Source organism: Pseudopipra pipra, chromosome 14 (assembly GCF_036250125.1).
Source record: "Pseudopipra pipra isolate bDixPip1 chromosome 14, bDixPip1.hap1, whole genome shotgun sequence".
Lineage (NCBI taxonomy): Eukaryota > Metazoa > Chordata > Aves > Passeriformes > Pipridae > Pseudopipra > Pseudopipra pipra.
In genome coordinates this window covers 2926264-2942132 of record NC_087562.1, presented here as the reverse complement: position 1 = coordinate 2942132, position 15869 = coordinate 2926264, and the positions used below count along the sequence as shown (strand labels likewise).

General features: G+C 49.5%; 2 protein-coding genes across 2 annotated transcripts; one reads left to right on the top strand and one right to left on the bottom strand.

Annotated features, from left to right (window-relative positions):
• Positions 1 to 18: 18 nt before the first annotated feature.
• COQ9 (coenzyme Q9) lies at positions 19 to 7733 on the bottom strand. Its single transcript, XM_064670878.1, has 9 exons — positions 7625 to 7733; positions 6724 to 6895; positions 5981 to 6116; positions 5485 to 5627; positions 5136 to 5220; positions 3855 to 3959; positions 1862 to 2017; positions 1413 to 1466; positions 19 to 112 (listed from the first exon to the last, which is right to left on the bottom strand). Exons 1-9 carry the CDS (start codon positions 7680 to 7682, stop codon positions 77 to 79), a joined length of 945 nt encoding a protein of 314 aa, XP_064526948.1. The 5' UTR covers positions 7683 to 7733; the 3' UTR covers positions 19 to 76.
• A 1683-nt stretch (positions 7734 to 9416) lies between these two features.
• On the top strand, positions 9417 to 14397 carry CIAPIN1 (cytokine induced apoptosis inhibitor 1). The gene is made up of 9 exons (XM_064670879.1): positions 9417 to 9505; positions 9801 to 9976; positions 10276 to 10428; positions 10952 to 11028; positions 11267 to 11435; positions 11639 to 11712; positions 12039 to 12154; positions 12674 to 12743; positions 13158 to 14397. The coding sequence occupies exons 2-9, from the start codon at positions 9820 to 9822 to the stop codon at positions 13266 to 13268; spliced, it is 927 nt and encodes a 308-aa protein (XP_064526949.1). The 5' UTR covers positions 9417 to 9505; positions 9801 to 9819; the 3' UTR covers positions 13269 to 14397.
• The last annotated feature ends 1472 nt before the right edge of the window (positions 14398 to 15869 follow it).

The window sequence follows — 15869 nt, the reverse complement described above, 5'->3', positions numbered from 1 at the left end:
CGCAAAAAGAGTCCGTGCGAGACAGAGTACGACTTTATTGGTGCCGGGGAAAGGGCCGCTCGCCGCCGCTCCCGCCTCACCGGCGCTGGTTCAGCCCCGCCAGGTTCCTGATCTGCGGGCACAGCGAGAGCGGGTTTAGTGCCGGTGCCCCGGAGCAGCTGCCTTGTGCTGGGAGCTGAGCTGTGGGGGCGAGGGCCAGGGGCCGGGAGGCGGTGAAGGATGTCCCTGGATCCACCTACAGCCACCCCTCTGAACGGTACCTGCTCTCCAAGTTTCAGCTTGGTTTTGTTCCTGCGGCCACACAGACCCTGACAGTGAATTTAAGCTTTCGGGGCCTTCAGCTCTCCTGTCCGTTTTGCAGAGACCTGGAGAGCTCAGGACACCTGTACAGTGACACACTGGGGACACCTGCACAGCACTCCTGGACATCGGAGGGTCAGATTTCCCCCCCCCCAATAGTTATGTGTTGGGATGATTCTGTTCTAAAACACCTGGCTACAACCCACCCCCTTCAGAAGCCATTCAGTTCCTCCTGTTTATCTGTGCAGTGGACAGACCAAAGAGCACAAACAGAGCACCAGGATTTTTTTAGTGAAGGTCCCTTCTGGATTATGCAGGTGTGAAAAGATGAGAGAGGCTGAGAGACACTAAATTCCACCATAACTGCAGGGGGAAGGGGGTGGGAGAGAATCTTGAGAACTTCTTCATCAGTAAAAATTTTTTCTAATTTATGTTCCAGCCTGTTTGTCTTGTCCTGATACAAGGAAAATGTATTTCTGATAGCAAGGAAATCACTTTGCTGCTAAATGCAATGGCAGTTGTCCAAAAATAGAACAGCAAGGCCCTGAAGCCCTTGAAAAGTCACTCCTGGGTACAGAAAGGGCTGGTTTGTATCCCAGAGGAAGCGCAGCTCCCTCTGCATGGACACAAAGCAGTCCAGGACATTACCAAGAAGCGAATGAATTCTTGGAAGGACACTGAGGTGATCTGAAACAGCTTGAGGAAGTCACCCTGCTCTGGCTCAGGGACAGGTGCCACCTCCCAAGTGTCCATGGGGGCACAAACCCTCCGTTACAATCTCCAGCACAGGGCCTGGCAGAGGGAGAGATCTTGTGACAAGCAATGGAGAACAGTTGTATTTATTCTGATCACCTGTCTCTCATCCCTAAAGCTCACCCTGCAGCTTCAGACTTAATTTCTTTCTGCTCTATTGCAAGTTCTTTCACCACAAAACCGTGAACTAACTCCCAAACTACCCTGGAAATCATCCTTAAACATATCTAAGTTATGAAAGACAGTTCCTTTTCATGTTGTCCCCTAGATTTGGGAGGAAAAACCATGCTGGCATTCAGCTTGGAAGGGGACAGGAGCAATTTTGGTCTCAGAGCCCTGCTGGTTTCAGCATTACTTACAGTAACTGCAGCTCCCATCAGGCCCTGGACAACAGCTTCTCCAGTGGATTGTACCTGGGAGACACAGGGAGAACAGGGCCTTTTGCTTTCTTCTGCAGTTGCACTTGTGGCCCCCAAACACAGAGATGTAGTGCACAACAAGCATCTATTTGCTACAGAAAGCTGCTGACAGCACTACAGACAAATGACAAACAGAGGTAAGACACACAGAAGAGGTTTCCTGGGCTGTCTCCCAACCACTGGGCCAGTCTGACACACAGGGCACCTACATGTCCTTCTACTAGAAAACACATAAGCTTTTATTCATGTTGAAACAACAGCAACCACCTGCCAGCACAAGGGGCTCTCTCAGCAGCTGTGGGATCTGCCCGATGGAAAAGCCAGCTCTGCCTGCACACACCCCTGGGGAGCAGGGGGATTCTGCACGTGTGCCTTGCCCCTCACGTTACCTGGCTGGCTGTATTGCTCATGTTCATGGCATCAGCCACTCTGTTCTCCAGGAAGCGCCAGGTGTCCCCGAAGTCAGGGGACGAGTCCTGCAGCATCACCAGCTCCGTGGTGTTGTAGATGCCAGTGAGCACAGCCCGACGGGTGTACCAGTTAAACTGCAAGGGCAGGAGAGGAGAGAGACAAAGGTGTAGCCTGAATGCAGATCAAGAGAATGGCAAAGGAAAATCACACACCGACAGCACATTCCTTCCCCCCTTAAAATGTGTCCCTGTCAGAACGGCTGCTCCAGTGGCACCGGACAGGGATCACATGGATAGTGCCCAAAACTGCTGAGCAAACCCCCCCGACCTGCTTCTGGCTGCAAGCAGGCACCTGCAGCAGGCAGCAAGTCCTCCGTGCCCAGCCTGTGTGCACTGTGTAACAGTTCACCTTTGCTTTACAGGCTGCCAGGCAATGCAAGGCTCCAACTCAGACCTGATTAGAAGAGAAACAGCCACATTCATACATAACTTGAGCTGCCGCTTGCACCAGAGACAACCATGAAGAAAGGGAACAAACAGAGGACAGAACTGTGCAGGACATCACATCTCTTCCAAGTCCTGTCCCTGAAATACCAGTGCTGCCTGCTGAGTCACAAAATGCTTGCAGCAGTGCTGTAGGTGCGTTACACCAACGGGTTACACAATGCAAAGGTGCACAAAATAACTCAAACTCCTCATAGTTTCCAGTGGCACCTGAGGCAGATGAAATATATAAAAATTTTTTAAAGCGTGTCTTTAATTCCATTTGCTGCTGTTGCCTAGGAAAAAATTCTGGTTGTTCCATTCATGATAACAGAGCAACAGAAAAATGAAAACATGGGCCTTGATTTTAAAAACAACAGCTGAGTGGAAAGCTCCACTGCTGGCACCACAACCTGCAAGCTATAACAAGGGGAGAAACATGGGGCATGTTGCCACTTGCAGCTGGATCAGGTGCCTGAGACCAAACTCTTTCTATTGATTCTTCTCCTGCTCCAAAAAAAACCACCTGAGGGGGTCTCTGAGGCACGGGCACACTCTGCCTAGCTCCTGGCACTGGGAAGAAGGATCCACTGCAAGCGACTTTAAACCCCTTTACTGGGAAAGAGGGAGCGGGCTCAGCATCACAGCTTCCCCAGAAAACTCATGGAACCAGTCAGAAGGTGCAAACAAAACACAAACTTTAGAACCTCTCCTAATCCCTGCGTCAGTGAGGACACTTTAGGAACAGTTCAGTGCAGACACTGGCTCCAACATGTCAATTTGACTTTCATAACCCAGAAGGGACTTTCAGTTCCTGAAGCAATCATGTTCTTTCAGTTCTCTTCTGGTTCATTCCTTTAATTTTTCTGTTGTCTTATTTATTTTTCACTGCAGTAGCTTCTCTTTTATACCCAGATAAAAGAAGCTTATTAAAGTAGTTTGTTAAAATGGCTCATTTAGCTTTTTCCATCTCTTCATACATCTATAAGAATTAAAGTAATTTATTAATTGCTTTAATTAAGGTTATAATTTTCTTTTATTTCCTGCCAGAAAGATGAAAGCTTTAATAAGCTACTGGTATTTTTAGGTAGGTTCTTTAAAGGTTTTCAAGTCAAGTCTGTAAATGCTACTGCTGGTGGAAGAGAGCTGTTTGACAGAGACACTGCTCACTCACTGAATACTGGATCAGCTTCTTAGTCTCAGAATCCCAACAATCTGTGCCTTCAAAAATGAAAAAGAAGAGCACTTAAGAGCATAGGAAAGTAGGTCCTTTTAATTTGCACTAATCCCATTGGCGCTAATTTGCATTTAGCCTCTTTAGAAATTAGACTGTAGTTTATAAGGAACCTTGGGTGCTTCTGAAATGTCTTCCCCATTCAACAAACACAGCCTTTCCAGAGGGATGTGGCCCCAGGCCTACTTGAACCTGTCATTTTTGCTGAAGTGCTGAGGGGTAGAACCAGCCTGTCTGCAAAGCACAAAGACTTACATCTGTGGACTGGTCCCCAGCATAATGCCAGATATCATCGATCATGCTGGTGAGGAGGCTGAGGCCGGAGGGGATGTTACGTGGGAGCAACAGGACGCTCAGGGCCTGCGAAGGAAACACACAAACGGGAGAGTCCAAGAGAGAAGGATGTAATATTAAAGCAGACCGACAGTGCTCTGCTGTCTTTTCCCTGTTGCTGTTGCCTTGCCTCCAGGTCCCAGTGACAAGTCCTCCCAGCTCTCTGCAGCCAGCACCAGGCTTTCCAAGCGGCGGGATGTGCAGGGAACACAGTGTGGCAGGTGAGCTCAGGCCTAGGCCCGTGCTGGAGCCCAAAGCTCCCTGCTCAGCTCAAACACCACGGTGTTGTCTCTCCTGAGCTGCCTCTCCAGCATGGAAACGGCACAGGCTGAGCTGACTCACCCTGTGCCCCTGTGGGCAGGGAGTCACCTCTCTCATTTCTCCGAATTTGACTTTGAACTCAGAGCAGCAACCCAGGGCACAACAGCGCCAGCCATAATGGCCCTGCTGGGATCCTGCAGCCTTTGAAGGTAATCACACAATGCCAGGAGAGTCACAAACCACCCACATTCCTTCACAAGGCAAGTTATGCTAATCTGGAAGAAGAACACGAAATTTGTGCCCTCTCTCTTTGCATGGAGTGCTGGATTCAGCTGCCCAGAGGCCAGCAGTGGTTCTGGACAGAGGCTGACCTTGCAGCAATCTTTGCAGCCCAAGGTTGGGAACTCTTTTCTTGTTACTGTGGCTACAATTCAATTCCCTTCCCACCCCGGCAAGAATGGCTTGAGAGTTAAATCTGAATTTTGAAGCATGGAGCCCTCTCAGTTCACAGCCCTACCCTCAGGCTGCCCAGGGTTTGTCAGTCACACACCAGAAGGGCAGTTTCTGCAGCAAAGCACTTCTGCATTTTCAGGTGTCAGGTGATACTGGTGCAGCCAGAACAACCCTGCATGGAGCCTGACTTGCAGTGACACTGCAAGTAGGACTGAGCAGAGACACAGGTTATCCCCTGGGGATGCCAGATGGGTGGAGTGAACAACAGAGAGTTTGCCTTTCCAGAACTGCAAGGAACAGTTGTTCTAAGGTCACCTTTAACTGCCTCCTTCCAAGGCTGATCTCCTCTTGAAGGCTACAAATAATTTGAAACCAGCAAGGGTTTAATTTACAACCTTGAACTAATCTGGTGGAGAGACTACGTTGAAAGACACAGGGCGTTTAAAATACACACACAAAAAAGAGATACTCTTGATATTACTTTTATACCTGGGGCCATTTCTCAATATATGGAATCAGCATCCTCAATCTGGCTTCCACAGCATCTCTCAGGAATTCATCTGTAGGCTTCTTCCTGGATAAGGAAAAAAAAAAATTAAGAAGAGCCCAGTTAAACTCAATTCTGATCTTGAAAGATCAATCTCCATGTGCCTCAGCAATAAATAAGCAAAGTATTATATATCCTTCATACCTTTGGTCCTACTCCGTATCTGGGAACACGGTTTTATTTGGGTAAATCATACTTTTAATTTAAAGTATCTGTGTCCCAGGTGGCCTGTCTGTCTATCCAGTTCCCAAAATCTGCCAAGGAAGATGTTTGCTCATATCCAATACTCACTCTGCTTCACCCAGCTGCACCAGTTTTTGCTCCTTCTCCAGCAGCTCAGACAGCTTGGCATTGCACTCAGACACAAAGTGGAGGATCAGTTCACTGCCATCACTGTGAAACATCCCTGCAGCAGCAACAGAGAGGCCCAGGGTCTGTAGGAAGAAGGGAGAAGCACAGAGCAGGTCACACACTGCTAGGCAGGATCCAGCTAGGAAAAATGTTGTGTTTATTTTGTGAAAGACTTTATATGAATTTAAACAAAGTGATGCTGCATTAACAAGAACTTCCTGTATGTGTTTTCCTCTCTTAAGGATCACTACATCATGCCTTAGTCTAACTCTGAAGAGGTTATCCTGTAGCAGCTGGGACACATTCCTGCCCGGTAGCATTTGCTGACTAGGGTGCATCGCCCAAGAGTATGTGGGGGAAGCATGCAGGCCTGGCTGTCTTTGCACTTCAGCCCCATCCAGTTTTCAACTGGTTTCTTGCTTCTCTCCCCACATACCTTGGCTCCCTCTGCAATGGCCTCTGCAGTCCAGCCATGTTCAGGCACGAACTCCAGCGCCGCTGTGAGGATTCGACGCTGCAGCTGCTCCTCGCTCTCATAGTCCTCAGACTCCTGGCCGCCCTGGCCAGTGTAACTATGAGAAGGTATTGTTACAGTGAGGGGAACGTCACCACCAAACACCAGCACCCTGGACTCTGCCACTCACTCGCTGCCACCGCTGCCTGCAAGCACATTTTGGGACCTGCTCGTTATAAATCTGGCCTCCTCTTGTAAAATCCTTCCCTTTCCAGAAAAATGATTCTTAATGAACTTTTGCTCTGAGAGAAAACTAAGGGAGGGCTCCGTATGGGTGCCTACATGGAGACCAATCAGCTCCAGAATCCCCCTCCTTTACAGAAAAGCTACACTACAGGTTTTTCCAACGTGGGCTTTATAGTTATAGGCATATGGACAACATGTTGTCCATATTTTGTTTAGATTTACACAAAAATCCAGACGCAAAGACTTGCGCTTTGCAGACGAGAGAGGTTCCCTCTTAGAAGCAAATCCCATCGTGTCTCCACGGTGGACAGTGGAATTTGCACTGTCACAGCAAACCAGCAAACCAGCTGCTGCAGTCTGAGGCTCCTTAACTCTGGATCCCCAGAATTGTCTTCAAGTTTCAGATATGAGTTTCAGGAAAGCAAAGCCCTGCAATCCCACTGTCAGCAGGGCTGTGCTGGGAAGAGCTGCTGAGTTACCTGGGGCGAGGGCCCTGAGGTTCCTGTTCGGGCTGGTGACCAGCTGGATGTGTATCGAACTGCTGCTGAGAGGAAGGTGTGAAAGGTTCCTTCTTGTGCTCATCGGAGACTCTCCTCAGCACGGCCGAGGCCTGGAGAGCTCGGACTGGTGGGTAGTGCTGGCACCTGACCACTGAAAGGGAAACCAGGAGAGTCAGTGTCTCCTTCCAACACGAGGAAGCACAGAAAATTAAGGTGGAGAAGAGAGTTATGGCGAACACGGCTGAAAAGAACCACGGTTCGGGGTGTGTTTTTTTACACTTCTGAGAAGCGCCGCTCTCAGCTGAGCTCACATTCACTTGAAAAAAATAAAGGAAAAATGTTTTGCGAGGGGAAGAACAGTGAGAATGGCATGTATCGCAAAGAGCTTCTGAATCTTGGACTGGAAACCAGGCACCAAAATGTGCTCTCTCCCCTTTTGGGTCCTGTTTGAGGTGTTCAAAGGAAGGAACAGGCAAGTCACCCTCAGGAGCATGAGCAGCCCTAATACACAACTGCTGACACTGTGCAGGGTTCTCATGTGACTCAAAGGCACGCTGGAGGAGCTTTTAATTTCAATGCTGCGACGTTTAGCTTTTTTTTTTTTTTTTTAATAAACTCGTTCGGCCGGCCACACTCCTAAAGAAAACCACCACCACCACCACCACGCGCCCCCTACTTCGAACCCACCCGCTCAACCCCCACCGCCGGCTCCGCTTCCCTCACAGCCCTCCTGCCCTTCACCTCACCTTGCCCCGCCCCGCCCCGCGGCACGGGCACGAGCACGGGGGCGCGCACGGGAGCGCGCACCCCCCCACACACCACCTTCCCCCCTCACCACCGCCCCCGCTCCCGGCCCGGGCGCGCCCCCCCCGCCCCTCACCCGCGCGGCCCCGCCACAGCCGCCAGCCCGCGCGCCGCGCCGCGCCCGCCGCCGCCATCTTGGGAGCGGGCAGGGCGCGATGACGTCACGGTGACGGCGTCAGGCCGGGACGGGCGAGCGGCGGCGAGGGGGCGAAGCGGGGCCAGGTGAGCGCGGGGGGGAGCGGGGAGAGGGGGCTCTGGTCACCCTGAGAGTCTGTCCGGAGGGCTTGCCGGAGGGGTGGGGGTGTCTTTATGTGTGTAGATATATATATAATTCCTTCACGAAATTCCATCACGTATCCTGTTCCTGCTCCCTCTAAACCGTCCCCGCTCGGTGACCGAGAGGTTTATTCCACCCCGTTCTACGTGTGTTTAAAACGCGCACGTGCTGTAGGGCCCGCAGCTCTGGGCCGCGTTCTGGCCGTTGGCAGCCGGAGCGTTCCCGGCCGCTGGAAGCTCGAATATTCCCGGCCGCTGGGAGCTGGATCCTTCCCGGCCGCTGGAAGCTCGAACATTCCCGGCCGCTGGAGTGCGTCGGGAGGCTCGAGTTTAGTCCTGATGTGCTACAGAACCCTGGAATGGTTTGGGTTGGAAGGGACCTTCGTGCTCACCCCCTTCCAGCACTGCAGCTCTCTAAGCTGTTGAACGCCCCGTATTGTTTAACCCCTTCCCTCGCCCCGTTCCTCAGGAACTGTTAAATGCGTGTGACGTTGAGATAAGGGCCCCTCCTCACCCCCAGCACGCGGATCCAGCCCTTGGATCCAGCCAACCCTGTTGGCTGAAGCTGGGGTTGCTGTTGGTGCAGTCTGGGCTCTGACTGATCTTGAAAGGTCACAACCCGCTGTTCAGAGAAGAAGGGTTTTATCTTAGCCTAACAGATAAACTTTGGGTTTATCTTAGCCTAACAGCTTATGTATCTTTTGGGATTTTCAGCCTTCTTGGGAAAGGTGATGTTTTTATGGGATTAATATGTGCGTTTATGAGTGTTACTGTCTGTTGTAGCTGTTTAGCTGGTGTCACACATGCAAGGCCAGCTGGGAGGTGCTATAACCTCCAGTGTACATCCAAGATCTTCCATTCCTGGTTGGCATTGCAGCTGCATTAATGTGAATTCCTACTGGAGTAGCTCAGACAAGGCACAAAGTTGTCCCATTCTGAACTTGTTTGCAATTCCCAGGAGAGAGGGGGTGTCCACGGCACACAGAGCCAGGGGAACTGTGGGTCAAAATCCACTCCACACCTGACTGCATTTAAATTTGGTACAGCATATCCCTGAGCTGTGCTTTCATGACAACGTGGTGGCAATAAGGCATTAACCAGAATGTGTCACGTAGTGATTCCTGGTAAAGACCTTGCTTACAACTGGCTCTCCCAAAATAAGTGTGTAGCTTGCAGCTAATGGAAGATACACCAGGCAACTATGCTGGTCACTAGTGCTCTCTGTTCTCTGTGGTCACGTTAAATTAGGAAGAAAATAGGTTTGTGTTGGAAAGAGGAAAGAAGGGAGGTCACTGGGCTCAGTAGCTGGTGCTGCTGTGAGAACAGGTGGTGATGGGATACTATTGCTCCATCAGGAATACAGTCTTGTATAAAATATTAGTGGAGACTGATTTCTCAAAACTGTCACTTCACTGCACGTTCTGTTCCCCTCCTGCCTCCCTGTGATTTGCTCACCCAGTGCCACCAATCATAGCAGTGGGAGAGCCTCAATCTGGAATGCTGGGAATGCCAAAAGCTACTTTTTTTTCCTTCTCATGCACTGTGAAAGCAAACTGCTTGGACACGTCCAGAGTAGGAGAGACCAGGCAGTATTTAATGTGAAATAGCTGTCACTAGTCTAGAAATCCAGAAATCCTGTGTTTGGCTTATTCAAATCTCTAAGGAAAGCAGGTAAGCTTTTGTTGTTTTGTTGGGTTTTTTTAAGCATGGCTTGCAGTCTCCCAGCAAAACTAGTCCCTCAGCTGGAGAGAAACTGAATTATGCCATTAAGTATAGCTCTTCCTTCATGTCCTGTTAAAGCTCAGCTTGCGGGAACTTTTTGCTGCCCATCTCGAGAAAAATTATCCCCATTTATTAAAACAAGTTGACACTCTGTGATGAAGTCACAGTCCACAGAGGTTCCTGCTGTGCTTGGCACTTACCCTTCCTCTCTCTCTCTCTCTCCCCTGACCCGTTCCTCTCTCACCCTCTGCCAGTTTTGCTGCTGCCACCGAAATGGGGGAGTATGGGGTCACTCCGGGCCAGCGCGTGGCCATCGTCTGGGACAGCTCCTCGCCCGTTGAAGCCCTGAAGGATTTGGTGGATAAAATCCAGGCGCTGGTGGGAGCTGATAGTCGTGTCTCTGTGGAAAACGTTAACCAGCTGTCTCAGTGTAAGAATGAGCTTAATTTTTCACTGCTTTGTTTAAACGGCAGGGTGCTGCCGACGTGTGAGCTGACACCTTCCCGCTTTGGGAGTCAGCACTCAGAACAATGACAGCACCTGCTGCTGACCCTTACCCTGGGCAGTACAGCCAGGGACATGATACACCCTGGCTGTGCTCCTGTGACTGGTGTCTTTAATCAGTTACTGCTGTTGTATGCAAGCATGAGAGATGAGGGAGGTGGAACTGCTGTGTTAAGCTGTGTGTGTACGTGTGTAAAATTGTACCATCTTCCTGTTTCTTCCCAGCGGCTCACAGGGAGTCCAGCTTTGATGTAATCCTCTCTGGCGTGGTCCCAGGCAGTGCAGCGCAGCACAGCGTGGAGCTGCTGGCAGAAGTAGCTCGGATACTTAAGCCAGGGGGCCGTGTCCTCCTGAAAGAACCAGTGGTTACGGAATCAGGTGAGAGAATCTTGCTTCTGTGGCAGCACAGCAGTTCTTGAGAGGATTAGGCTGAAATGGAAAGGACAGAAACCCCGACCGACATTCAGAGATTTTCATTCTCCTGACACAGTAACCCAGATAGTGCGGGTTTTACCCTGTGCTTAAGCAGGTGCTCATCAGAGATATTTGCAGTCACTGCTTCTATCAAAAATGCTGGATAGGCTTGTTCCCTAACTACATTGAAAAGCTCAATGGACACTGGTCTTCTTCTCAGAGTGCAGTGTTAAGTAGTTGCAGATGTTGTGGTTCTGAGGAGCTTCTGAAGTGGTTCTAAGTACAGCTGACAAATGCTGAGAGAGGTTGCCCTGGAAGCCAGTTGAGAAATAGTTATCCAGAAAAGTTTAGAAGCTAGGAAGGGCACAATTTTAAAGCAGAGGTTTGGCTCGAGTACTTCCCTCTAAAGCTCTTGGTCTTCCAAGTTTCTTGGTGACCTTTATTGTGGTTCCTCACTCCTCCTACTCTCTGATTTTGTGTCTTCCAGGAAACAATGGCAAAATCAAGACAGCAGCCAAGCTCCTCACAGCTCTGACTCTCTCTGGCTTGGTGGAAGTGAAGGAGGTATGTATGTACTGACCACTTCCAGCACTGCCCTTGGGCAGTTACCTGGGGTGAGGTGTTTAGCTACCCTGGTTTGCTGTAACTGTGCATGGACACTGCCTGGCACAAACTTTGGTTGCTGCAAGGGTAGTGTTCTTCTTCAGGATTGAAAATATCTATTGTCTGTTCACTGGAATGCTGGACTGGGTGCTAAAATACAGGGTTCTGCATGAGGTTAACCTCAAATCTTACATTGCAGCTGCAAAAGGAAGCACTGACCCCGGAGGAGGCCCAGTCGGTCCGAGAGCATCTGGGTTACCAGGGCAATGACCTTCTCATTATTCAGATAGAAGGCAGGAAGCCCAATTTTGAAGTGGGATCCTCAAGTCAGCTCAAACTTTCCTTTGCCAAGAAATCTGGTCCTTCAGGTAAGGAGTGGTGCTTGCTAAATGTCTGGATTGCCTGACTCTCAGTGACAGGCATCCCTTGGAACAGGGAAACAGTTCCCAGCTAAGGACTGCTTGAATAAAAACCTGTGAAGTGAGGCTTTCAAAAGTGGCTTGAACTCTGTTGGGAGTAGATGGGGCAAAGGCTGGAATAACTGCTATTTCTTCCTTTGTTTTGGCTCCAGGAAAACCCTCTGTGGACCCAGCCGCTGCCAAGTTGTGGACACTCTCTGCCAATGATATGAATGATGAAGAGATGGTATCTGGTTTTGTTTGTGAGGCTTTGCTGTTGTTCCTTCTCTTTTCTTTCCTATTCTAAATAGTTTCAGTCATGCCTCTTGTGAAGCTTTACAACTTAAAGAGGTACAAAAGCCTCCCTAAGGCAAATTATCTCATCTACTCTGTGGGGTCTGGAGAGCCCAGTGGTGTGAAGAGGGTGGAGAGGAGACAGGGATAGGAGGGCACACCTGCAGCACTTTAATGCCAGTGTACAGATAGCACCATTTCTTTGAACCTAACTCAGCAGTGTCATTCCCTACTGACAAATCCATTTCCTGCTTGTTGTCTCCCATGGTGTGTTTTCAGGACCTTTTGGACTCTGATGAGCTCTTGGATTCAGAGGATTTGAAAAAGCCAGATCCATCATCCCTCAGAGCTCCATCCTGCAAAGAAATGGGCAAAAAGAAAGCCTGCAAGAACTGGTCAGTGCTGGAATTAGCATATCAGTGAACCTTTTAACTGCAGCATTAAACCTATAGAGTTGGAGGGATTTTAAAAAGATTGTAGGCAATTTGCTGTTCTTCAGAGCCTAATTCTCTTGGTTCATGTCCTTTCTTATCTTAATTATTGGAATGTAAATCCAAATACAATGAGGATTGATCAGTGACTGCTACAAATTACCTCGATGATCAACAGCCCGTCTACAAGGTGGCTACAAGTTCTTGCAGCTTGACTGAAACCCTAGTTTCTTAGATTTCAAGCAGAAATAGCACATAGCAAGTGCAGTAGTGTCATTTCCCACTCAGTTTAAACTTGAGGAGCGTTTCAACACTTGCTGTACAAACTGTGGTGTTGAAGAACAAAGTGAGGAGCGTGAGTCCCAGAGTCAGCTGTCGTGTGACAGAGGGAGGGCTGTCACATGTGAGCAGGGCTGGAACAAGTGTTGATGACTCATGACCTTTAAGCAGAAAGATACAGGTGACTTCTCTATTTTTCTACAGCACGTGTGGCTTGGCTGAAGAACTGGAACAGGAGAAGAAGAGCTCACAGCCCAAATCTGCCTGTGGAAATGTAAGTAGTGGTTTTTGTCCCTATACTGTGGTTTGCAGTATGTGATCTGTGTAAGAATTGTGTTCTCTGGTGACTGCTGCTTGAGCTGTCTCACTGCTTCCAAATGCTGCCTGTGCAGCTTTTGCAGAGCTTGAGGATCTCCATGTGGGAGCCTACAGGGCTCTTGTGGTCGTGGGCTGCCCCAGACTGGGCACACTAGGTGGGGAGGAGACTCAACTTCTTCCGTGTGAGCCCAGTGCCCTGCACAGCTCTGCCAACCAGTCGTGTTGAGAAGGGGGCAGAAGGGAAGAGGTCTCTGTGCTGATCGATGCTGAAAAGAACATACTCATCTCTTGAGCTAGAGGAATGGTACCACAGGGGAAGACACCTGAAAGTGCCCCTGATTACGGACAGTGCTTTTCTTTCCCTTTCCAGTGCTATCTGGGGGATGCATTCCGCTGTGCCAGCTGCCCTTACCTGGGGATGCCTGCCTTCAAGCCTGGGGAGAAGATTGTCCTGAAAGAGAACCAGCTGCATGATGCCTAACAAAGACATCTCTGGATGTCCTGCAAGGGACTCTGCTGCCTTTCCATTACTCTGAGGTTCTTCCTGCAGTCCTCCTCATCCTCTCAAACTCATGCTCTCCGGCCAATACTCCGTGTGGGGAGGGACACTGCGGGCACTGACACTGCTGTGAGCTCATCACTTGTAATCAGCCTTGGGCTACCTGACAAGTCACGTACCAGACTTCATGTTACACCTTGGTTTAGCTGCTCTTATCCTGGCTGTCACAGCGTGTCCCGCCAGCAGAGGGAAGCAGAATCAAGTGTCAGGTTGTCCTTGTGTGCCTGTGGCAGGACCCGGATTTCCCAATGCACGTGTTGTACAGCTCTAATTTGCCCTGATTTTCCCTGGTGATGCAGCAGCTCTGGCTCAGCTCCCTGGGGTTACACTGGGCTCCTGCTCTCTTTGAAATTTAAACCTGAAGCCCCTTACCTCGTGAAGGTGGCTCAGCAGCTCCTGTTGCAAGTCAGGAGCAGGGAGTATACTTAGCAGTATGTACTCTGAGAAGTGTGTGTGATCTTCTTGGTAAAGTCTGGCAGGCGTGATGAATTTCCAAGTGTTTTGGGAGTCCCTGCCCCCACCTGTTTACAGCAAAATGACAAAGATTTAGTCCCACCTAGAAAACTCCTGCCCTTACGGCAGGGACCTGATGAAACAAGATCTGTCTTGTCCTCCCACAGCTTTCAGTCCAATGCAAACTGATAACACAAGGGCAGTCTGAGACTGTCAACTCTCTTGGTGGTTACCAAGTGAGTTACCTGCAGTGTCCAATACATAAGAACATAGCAATAACTTAATTTCTAGATGATCTGTGGTCGACATCTGCTCCCTCTCCATGAGATACTATTTATTTGTGTAAGAAGTTAGTGAAATATCCCACAGGTGTGGGACGGGGGAGCTGTTCACGTTTTGTGCGGGGCTTTCTTCTCACCCAGGGTGGGAGAGGAGGAAAACCCACATCCAGTGTCTCAGTGAGGATTGCTTTGTTGGAGCTCTTGCTCTTCAGGATGTGACTGCTTGTTCTGTGCTACCTGAGTTACTCACTAAACTCACGGAGGGGGCTGGGATGAAAGGCTGTTCTGTTCTTGAAATAAAAGTGACCAATAGTAAAGCCTTTGTTTTAAGGCTGGTATTAGTGGCATTCTAACTGTGTCTCTCCTTCTAGTCAGCCTCTCAGTGATTTCTGGAACTGTTGAAATGTTGGGTTTCCTCTTGGAGTTCTCCATAAATTGTTCCTTTGAAAACTTGACTTGAATACATGATACATAATGGAAAGAACAGATGTTAAGGAAAACTGTTAAAACTTTCCTTTCTGACCGTTCAGATGTTGCTCTAGGACTCACACTTGCACCACCCCAGGCTGTCACTGCTGGGACTGAAGCCCCTTCATGCCAGAGCTCGGCTTTTCCAGGCCCCTTCCTCACTCTCCTCCCCAGTCCCTGCCTCTGTCATCAGCAAGAACAGCTCCCAAGGACTCTTGTGATAAACCACCTGTCCAAACGACTTATTGTTCCTATCTTGTGATGTAAGGAAATGGGCAAAAGCCTCTGCTCACTTATGGCTTTTGGGGATTTTATTGCCTTTTCTTAGTCTCGCTGGAAGAGGAAGATCAGATGACTCTGTCTTCACATGAAAGGTCCCCGATAAAGGCAGCCCTTAACCTAAACCAGGCTTTCCTTTCAGAAGTAAATAAGATAAGTGAGGCAGGAAGCAGCAGCAGAAGCTTTTGTTTTACACTGATTCACTCAACTGGAATTCCAACAGGCTGGAAGCACTTTCAGCTACTGCTGAGTTCAGTGATGGTTAAGGCTGTATAATCTTGTTCTCTTTAAATAGCTTTACTTGCTCTTGCTGTGCCAGAGGCCCTCCAAGGGTGACAGTGTGGCAGTGGAGCATGTGCTGGGTGGGAGTATGATCCTGTCATGCTTGTTTCAAGGAGTATTTACCCTTTTAGCCCCCTTCCCTAGGGGGTCTCAGCAGATACTGTAAACACACCCTGCAGCAGAGTTTAATCTGCAGCTTCAGCCATTTGCAGTGAAGCTTCTCTGATTTTTCTCCCAGTGGCTGACCTGCTCCTTGTTCCTCTGAACTCCGTGCTCCAGGCAGCCAAAGCCACTCTCTCTCCAGGTGACCTGGGTTGGACACACAGTGCCAGGTATGGCCTGTGGGGAGTTCAGGACTGACCTCACATCTCAAACAAGGCTGCTGAGAGCAGGTAGGGCTAAAACCATCCTGCTCTGTGGCACCGAGTGAGCTTGGTGGCTTTATTTCTTTTGGGGTATTGCATCATCCATCCTCCTCTGCACATTCCCTCTATACCACTGCCTGAGGCAGTGGTTTATGGCACTGCAAAGGTAAGCATCTGCTCATCCCCTTTTTGGTGGTTGTAAGTAACATCCCTCACTGGCTCATTGGCAGCCTCATCCTCCCTGTTGTTTCTCCTCCAAGACAGAGGTCAGTGCCTTCCTCAGCCTGAGCCATTTTCCTCCCCCAGTGTCTTCTTCTGACTAATCCGTTCTCTCCTCTTTCCCTGCTCCATTTCCTTTCAGCTCTCTCTTTCTGTTATTCTTTCCCTTATTTTCT